Here is an 8,981-nt window from a genome sequence, read left to right on the forward strand (position 1 = left end):
GATTTATGGAAAAGTCCACAGCAGGGCCTTGGTTCTACCTCTGCACAGCTGGGAGACATGCCCCACCTCACAGCCAGCCTCAAGGCTAAGAAGGGACTGTGGCTCCCAGCTCTGGGCTCTTGGGGCAGAGCCAAGCCTTGGTGCAGGGTTCTCATTGCCTCCCTGCCTGCCCAGAGACTGAGAAAAGGGCAGACTCCCAGCTCCTGTCTATAGAGGGCAGATTCAAGCCCCCTGCTGCAGACTCCCTCTCCCCTCCCCAGGCCAGCAGCACCCAACTTGGGGTCTGATTCCCTCCTCCCCCCACCTACTGGAAGCACTCAACTGGAAGCCTGGTGCTGAGCCAGAGGGATAGGTTCCTCCCTACCCCACTCTTCTCAACCACCCAGAGGAATGATAGTGCTCTGGCTAGGGAGCAGAGGGATGGGAAAGACGCTGCTTGCTGGAGTAGACAGCCCAGCCCAACACAGGGCTGCAAAGCACCATGGGATGTTGCAGGACTGTGGGTTAATTTGAACCCAGAGGGGATCTGGGACAGAATTCCATAAACTGCTTTGACTTAAATCAGTTAAGCCTGACACTACATCCAGCCAGATTTAACTTAAACCAGTTTTTCGGCCATTTTGAAAGTAGTTTAAATGCACTGAACATCTGTTGTAACAGGTTTAAATCAGTTACTGATCACTTAAACTGGTTTATGTGTAACTTCTGTCCCTAGCCAAAATGACTACTTACACATAAGTGTCTAACAAATATAACATAAGGAAAGGACTTGATAGTCAAGTCCATGTAAATGTATGGTTTGGAACTAATAGTTATGGTCATCTGCAGGGCCATAAAATAAATTAGAGGCATTTTTTTACACAATACTCATGGCCTGTTATATCAACAATATGTTAATGAAGCAGTGTATTAAAACTTAAATTTAGGAATACTAGATATGACAGTTTGGCGAGAGGTGGTATTCCTATGTGTCATCTAACCTTCTGATTCACGTAAGAAATAGCAAGTGTTTTTTTTTTTTGCTGAGAGAGGAGAAAGAAAATACCAATATTTTTATCTTAGACTGTCAAATCACATGAAAGATATTTTATTATTATGTTGAATAACGTGATCTGAAGAACTAATAATCTGGGTCTAAGGCCTAGTAATGAATGTAGGGCTATTTTATTCTGTGATTGTAAAGTGTTAAACTAAAAAGTGATAAATCAATGTCTCACTGTCTTAGATATTTTTAGCAATTTAAAGACAAACTTTTAATGTATTATTCCCATTTTTTCTTGTTTTTGATAATAGTATAATATTTAGCATCTATTATGACTTAAGGATAGCTTTTTGTTTTTTTAGTAATAATATACAACAGAACAGCAAAATTCTATTAATGATCTTTCTTAAAGCTTAATTAAGCATAATACATTTACCTTGTTGCATCTGGAGTGCATACATTTTAGGATGAATGAGACTGTCTATGGCACTCTCATAATGGTGTATCAAATGTCTGCCAAATAATTTGTTAAAAGCTAGGGTAACAAGTCACTGATGATCGTTGGAATAAGACTACAAGTATAATCAGAAAAATGGCAAAATCCTCTAACAGTCTTACACATAGAAGTTTTAATACATTTAAGGACTGTTGATTTTCTTAAAATTTAACTTTTGCTTTCAATATTGAATGTGGCTAAACTACAAGGTATGATAATAGTTACCCTTGTAAGCAGCAAGATTATTTCTTCTAATATATTTGTAACAAAGGATTGAACTATATTGGTAGAAACTTAGAAACTTGACAGATGCTGAACACTTCCTTCTTCCATTTAGGACCTATATGTAATCTAGGGCTTTTTAAACTGCAAGCTGGCAGCAAATAATTATATAAAAGGTGCCTATCCATGTAGGGGTTTTCTTGAGAAAACTGAGATGAGATTTAATTACCTAGAGGTAACTTTTTTTTTTTCTTTTTAACGATTTAGGACAGTTTTAGGATTTATTTTAGAAGCTAGCTGACAGAATTATTATTTCTACCCTGCTTAAGATTCATGTGATCTATTTTTAACTTTTTCAATACAGTATTAGGATTTGGTCCTGTAGATCCTTCACTCCCTCCTAAGGGCAGGTTAGCTACAGTGAAATTCTGATGGGACAGCTGATTGCTGCTATATTTGAGGCCACACTAATGTTTGAGGGCCCTGTTGAGCTGATCTTTTCAGCAGCATGACTGAACACTACATAAACACAGTTTGAATGGTTAAGAGACTATGGCTGAGATTCAGTGGGAAAACTAGTCCATAGATCTTTCTTACCAAATTAAAAGCTGAAAGTAATATGCCTAAAAACTCAGATATAGGACATATAACTACTAAAGAAAACACTATTAATAAAATGGCTACCCTGCCATGAGTCACAAGTTTTTCAGTAATACTGAGGTGACTTAAATGCCTATGAAAAGTAATTCAAATCTTTTTCTTTTTTGCATGAGAAAAGATTTTCTGAATCCAAAACATCTTAATTAATTGCAGCTGCCATCTTTGATCGTCAAATACTTTCAGTTTTGCTTAATGCTTGGCTTTTCAGGAACCAGTTAAGAGCGCTAAGCGGGGGTTGCCTGTACTCTGTTCTAAAGCATATTTTACCACACATTAAGAGATGCAAATTGGGCCCTAGATTCTGAACACACAATTATGTTTCACAATGGTAGTTATATTACCTCAGTAATTTTAAATGAATAAAAATAAAAGAAGGATATATTCATGTTTTTAAAAATTTTTGAGATGTATACAGATAATATTCTCCTTCTGGAATGTGCTTGTTTGAAGAAGAAATTTTACATTAATGTAAAGCCAAAGAAATCAACTCATAAGCACTATTTTGCAAAAATCAATATAGACATGGGACACTTACTTTCATTTACTATTCTTTTTAGACACCACCTAATATGTCACCATGTTTATGCTAATTTAACAGAAAATAGCCACAGCACAGTGATGAGAACTATATAAATATCTGAATAAAAAAGGTACACGTTCTATTGCATTATATAAGGTAAACTTCTATAATACAAGCCTTAGGACTGATTACTAGCTGTACAACTCTGAAACATAAAAAGGAAAGATTCTAACATGACAATACAATTGCCAAAAAAATATGTGTTTCATAAATGAAGATCCGATGTCTGTTCTTGTTCTCAGTGACGTAAATATCAAAACTTACAAAGCATATACTGTACATACTTTTATTTTTGTGGCATTGCCATTGGATAATATTCATCTGGGGAGATGCAATCCCCTTCAGAGTTAAGTTGAGGACCCACCAACAGGTTAGGTTGTTTTTAAAGGCTTCGCCAATCTATTACTGGGTGATTTCTCTTTTTCTTTTAAGTTTTCAGTCAACTGGTTGTACTTTGGCACTTTATACCCTCATGTTAGCCTCAACACTTTCAGTCACCATTCCTGGAGTCGAGCTGCTTCTCCTTGCTGATCTCCCCAAATCCAAATTTGTTAGCTTCTTGTGTTGTACCTTGATGACCTACCTAGTTACATGTGCATTTGCCTGAGCAATTGATGTTAAGGGGACTATATTTACTATTTTTATGAGAGTGGTCTAATTCTGTTAATTACTAAATTAACAGTTGAATGTGTTCCTATTTTGTATGTATCCAAAGACTTATGTTTTTATTTATGGAAAAATCCTAATGACTTCATGGGAGTTTTTTGCCTTAAGTTAAAAGTGAGTAAAGCCTTTTCAGGCTTGACTTCAAAATCGTAAGTGCATTTGGCAAATCAAATAAATACAGTACCATTTTTCAAAGGGTACAATGTAGAAAACTGTAAGCCCATAAAGAAGTAAAACTTTCCTGACAATAACTATACTGTACACTGCAAGTGAACCGGAAAATAGTTTCTTGGCAAATTTATATCCTACAGTGTTCTAAAGAGGAAGCTAACAAGAACTTGCTCAATACCAAAAGCCTTGCCAATCCCAGATGCACTCAGTTTTGTTCCCGAGAGTTAATGATTCTAGGAAGCCAGGACCTGTGCAAGAGGAGAATACAAGAAAAAAAAACAAGCCTCACATTTTTCTCTCTGCTGATACTACCAAAATATAAAAACAACAGAATAAATACCTGTCAAGACAAATCAGATAAAAAACCCCCATCGCTATCCAGGATAAATAATTTGGAAACACATGAAGTCACACAGTGAAAATGACATATACATACAGCCCAAAAATTAGCCTTGTTTGGAATCTTGTAAGTAAATCTCCCTTTATGTAAAGCATAAGAGAGAACTTCAGCTGAGAGGTCTTGTACGTTCAGAATTCAATATATACAGTTGGCAGTGTAGCCTTAATAGTTGCACAGTGATGTTCTGTAAAGTTGATTTTTCTAACAAAATTAATTTAGCTCTCACTGATTCTTTTCAGCCTGCAGGTCCCATTTTCTTAAGTTTCTTTAAGCACCAGTATGATGTATGTATATAGACAAATATGAATGTCATTCTAAAGGGAGGTTCAAACTTCAAGAGTAAAGAGTCAAAAGAGATTTTGTAACAACTGTAATATGAAAAACCCCATGCAAGCCATAAAAACAATTAATACCATATAGCTTGATGAAAAGGTGGTACACAAGAGACCCATTCTGATGCCAAAGGTTTCCACAGAGAAAAATACAATTTGTGTAAGGACATGAAAGAAAAACAATTTTTCCTGTTGAAGTTTCCACAGGAGAACAATAATCAGGGGATCAGGGATATCTATACTCCATTATAAAGCCATTCATCTGAGCCGTCTCCCCCACAGCTGTAAAGTCCCATGATTCTGCATGTTTTATTCCTCTCCTACCTACAGTACTTCACAACTTCGCTCTTCTGTCAGCTGATATACATTGTATTGCAGTTCAGTCTCAACAGGTAGGTAAAGCAGAAGTCAATTGATTAAGATTTGGTGGATGTGATGCCCTCACACCTCCTTTGATCACTTAGGATTTCCTAGAACTCTACTCATAAAGTTTATGTTCCATGCTATACTGCAATGATGGCAGTATGGCATGGAATCCATACACTATTGGCCAATCATCCAATCATCACACTATTGCCTAATCCTACTTCTTGTGGGACCCCGATCATGAACAGCAGCTGGGGAGGCACGACAGCGCTGGTGGCAGCAGAAGTGCGGCAGCGGCAGCAGGGCAGCAGTAAGCTGCTGCAGACGCTGCTGGTGCTGTCGTGGCGGGGAGTCAGTGAGGGGATGGCGAGTGCTGACCAGGGGTCGACTACCATCCACACACGTCGCCAGCAACCAGTGGCAATCACTGACCGCCCGCAGACACCGCCGGTGGTGTCGGTGGAAAGTGGGGGGAAGCAAGCAGTGGCTCCCTACAGGCGCCACTGACAGTGTTGTCAACGTCTTCTTGTAGGGGCTGCACGCCATGCTCAGGGGGTGCAAGTGCACCCTCATGTACCCCCTATGTGTCACCAATGACACCAACAGTGATGCAGAATCCCTCCTATGGCTGAGGTGTTATGACATCTGAGAAGGAAAAAATCAAGGTTCAGCTGAACCAACTGTCATAAAACTAAACGTTTACTCAGCATTTGATTTTTTTTAAAAATAATTACACAGTCTGACTTTAAAAAGAAAATGTGCACATAAGTCAGACGGGGTTAGATGCATCAAGACTGGCATTCCTTAGCACAACCCCAGCTGACCTCCTGCCCTTTGGGCAGGGGGCTGGACTTGATGATCTTCCGAGGTCCCTTCCAGCCCTGATGTCTATGAAATCTATGAAACTGTAGATGTCCTAATAATGAACAAGTATTATCCTCTTCAGTCTCCCTGTCTCCCCTTTCATTTACTAACTCCAGTAGTATGTCTGATGATATTAGGAACAAAAGACTTCTTATTGTGTTGCTATGGACCTAGACAGAAATTACACAGAACAAGAAAATGTTGTAATGAGCCTCTGGAACCCAATCACATTAGCTATGACTATCCTCTTTTCATTAAACAGTATTACTAATCCCATGAATTTAAATTCAGAAAATGCCAGAAAGATCATGCAACTAGCTAAATTAAATCATGAGATTTAAAAAATATAAGTTTTGAGTTTTTTATTTGTCATCTTGGTTTGGAGGCATTAGGGGTCAGGCACAGTTTTAGCTTTCCTCTGCAGTCAGAGGGGCCGAAACTTCTTTTTAAAAATTAAAACTGAAATTCTCACATAATAACATTACTAACAGAAGTCAGGGCTGTAAGGAAAATGCCACATGTTACGAGTATCGCAAAAACTATGAAAGTTGGCAACACTATCTTACAGGACCTATCACTGAATCCTTAGGAAAAACCACCAGTGACTTAACTGGTACAAAAAGTCTAAAGATTGGCCATGGAGTATATTTATGACAAAAATTACTTTATTCCCCAGTTATAAAACTTCATAGCTAAATGATGTCACCTGAAGTATTTCTTATAGCAATGAACTCCATCAAAAACAGACCAAAAGCAATGTTAAACATTCAGTCTTTAGTTCACACATCTCCCACCCCAATATTTGCCTGTTTTTATTTTTTAAATAGTTCCACTGAGACACATGCTGCTTGGAAAAAATACTAATTTGCTAACAACTTTTGCTGTTTAAGGATATAATATAACATATCCTCAGTTTAAATCAGTGTCTCCCAAACTTCTGATATCTGTGGGACACTTTTTTCTGAATTAAAATTAGTGGTGCACTTCACTCTTACACCTGAAAAGGGGTGGCAGGTGAATGTATGCATGGATGTGTGTGCATTTTTTTAAACATACAACATATTCCATTCCCCTGCTAGAGGAAATCATACCAGTATTGAGATGTACTGTTTAAGAAATGACACCAAATACACCTTTCTTTTAAGCAAAAGATTAGCCTCTATACCAATAGTTCTCATCCTTTTCAGCCTCAATGCCCTCTTTACAACTTTTTTGAATTCCACAGCGCCCCAGCTGAAATTCAGAGATAGATCTAAATTCAGAAAAATATATAGAGTGGGGACTTGAAGCTACAGAAGTTGAGAATCACTGATCTAGCTGCTGCCATTTAAGGGTGGCAGGGAACAGAATTTCACCCTGTTGTGTCCTGCTCTTTCTAGTGTTTGCCCACTCCTGACCCCGCCAAGGGCAGTCCCACCTTCCATCCCAAATGTAAAGGTCCCACCTTCCATTGCAAAGGACAGCTCTTGGTTCTCTAAATAAGTGTGAATTAAGTGTCCTAAAATGAAAAGGTTGTTGTATAAGACAATGGGCAAGGTACTTCATAGAGCTGGAAAGTGGTATAGCACAGCTCTGCCGTTTTGGAAGCATGCATTTATATGTGACCTTCAGATCAAGTCTAAAAAACCACTGGTATGTTACAGTTGATCTGCTTTGGGAAGAAAGGAGAGGAGGAAGGGGGTACCAACTAATGTGTTTTAAACATGTGGCATTGACATCAGCTTGGAAAGGACAGTATGTTCCAGCCCCAAGCAAGTTGTTGCCACCTTTGTTCATATTTATTTCACCCCTCCTAAATTTCACTTAAATATTTGCCTTAACTAATCCTGTGATTTGCTGAACATGACTATTCATCAGAGAATTTATTTCCACCTAAAGGCAGCTGTTTAAAATTAACACTTGCTTCTTATCAGATCTGGCTAAAATATTTTATTTGACATCAGTCATTATTTTAAGTACTGTAAATTCTCTGCCCTTCCTGATTCTGTCCTTTGAGTATTTTCCTAAGGCCAGTAACAACAACCTATCAGGGGAAACTGCTAGTGAAAAAAAATACACTTCAAAACCAGAGGGAGTAGACATCTATTGCTTTCTGGTGATGCCAGATTTGAAAAATATTGTATGAGAGCCTCAAAATTTTCATGTTCAATTAAAACATAACTGTATATCACCAAAATAAGACTATCCAAATATACGTGGTTTTTCATTGTTAACATATAATGCTGTAAATAGCAAATCCACAATTATCTCTTAAAACTTGACTATCTCAGTTAATTCCACTTAGGAAGCATGATTATCTGTATACCATTCTCTGCACAACTCCACATGAAAAGGAGCAACACAAAGACAATTTAAGGGCATCAGAATAAGGGTGTAAAGCAGGGCTCAGGAGGTACAGGCTAAATTTATGTCTGTAACACACTTGCACTGTGAATTTGAGCAAGTCACTTGACCTTCCTCTGCCAAAGTTTCCCATCTGTTAAATAATACCTCCCTGCTCATAGTCTTTGCCTTTCTTGCCTGTTCAGATCATTTATTTTGAGACTTGCCTCTCAGTATGAGTATGTACTGTGCCTAGCACAAATGGAGTTCTAATTTTGCTTGAGCTCTTTATGCACTTAACTAATACCAGTGAATAAGATATCACTAGGCACATCTACAAGCGAAATTAATTTGAGGCAATAAACTCTGACAGTTTGCGCCAGAGTTTATTGCTCCCGAGTACAATGCTTACACACGTGTCCAGGACCTCAGCATGCTAAGCTGGGGTCAGAGCACCTTTGGGGTGCTCGCCATGTGGCAGGGGCTGCAGTAGGCTGGAGCAAAGCCAGCAGGGAAGGCAGCTAAGTTAAACCCCCGAATATCATTCTAAGGGGGAAGGTGTATGGCAGAGCCCCAGTGAAGGTGGGGAAAACCAGAGGGCTAAGAGCCCAGTATGTTTTTATTTATGTATCTACAGATATAGATGAGAGAGTTGCCCCAGAAGGGGCCAAAGCAAGCTTAGTCCCAGTCGGGGAATTGGCTGGCCACTACCCTGATGAGGATCGCGGGAGAGGCCCAAAAGACGGTATGTCTGCCACCCAAGGTACGAACTAGCAAAGCCTATGGCCTAAGGGGCCCACTCCAAGAGGAAGCAAGGTAGCGTAAGTTGTCGATGCGTGAAAGAGACCCTGTGAAAGGGGGTGGAGTGTGATAGGTCCCCGTGAGAGGAGGGCGGCATGAGAGAGAGAGAGAGAGAGAGA

General features: G+C 39.0%; 1 protein-coding gene across 3 annotated transcripts in view; it reads right to left on the reverse strand.

Annotated features, from left to right (window-relative positions):
• ACYP2 (acylphosphatase 2) overlaps positions 1-8,981 on the reverse strand; it is a 124,456-nt gene that overhangs the window by 63,596 nt on the left and 51,879 nt on the right. The window contains exon 4 of one of the 3 annotated variants that reach the window (XM_019549299.1): positions 5,350-5,520. The exons of the other annotated variants lie outside the window; for them this stretch is intronic. Within the exon in view, the coding sequence (XP_019404844.1) occupies positions 5,463-5,520 (58 nt within the window). The 3' untranslated portion in view covers positions 5,350-5,462. Of the gene's footprint in view, positions 1-5,349; positions 5,521-8,981 lie in introns of those variants that run through there. 3 annotated transcript variants of the gene reach the window in all.

This window comes from Crocodylus porosus, unplaced genomic scaffold, assembly GCF_001723895.1.
Source record: "Crocodylus porosus isolate Cpor-Errol unplaced genomic scaffold, CroPor_comp1, whole genome shotgun sequence".
NCBI classification, from domain to species: domain Eukaryota; kingdom Metazoa; phylum Chordata; order Crocodylia; family Crocodylidae; genus Crocodylus; species Crocodylus porosus.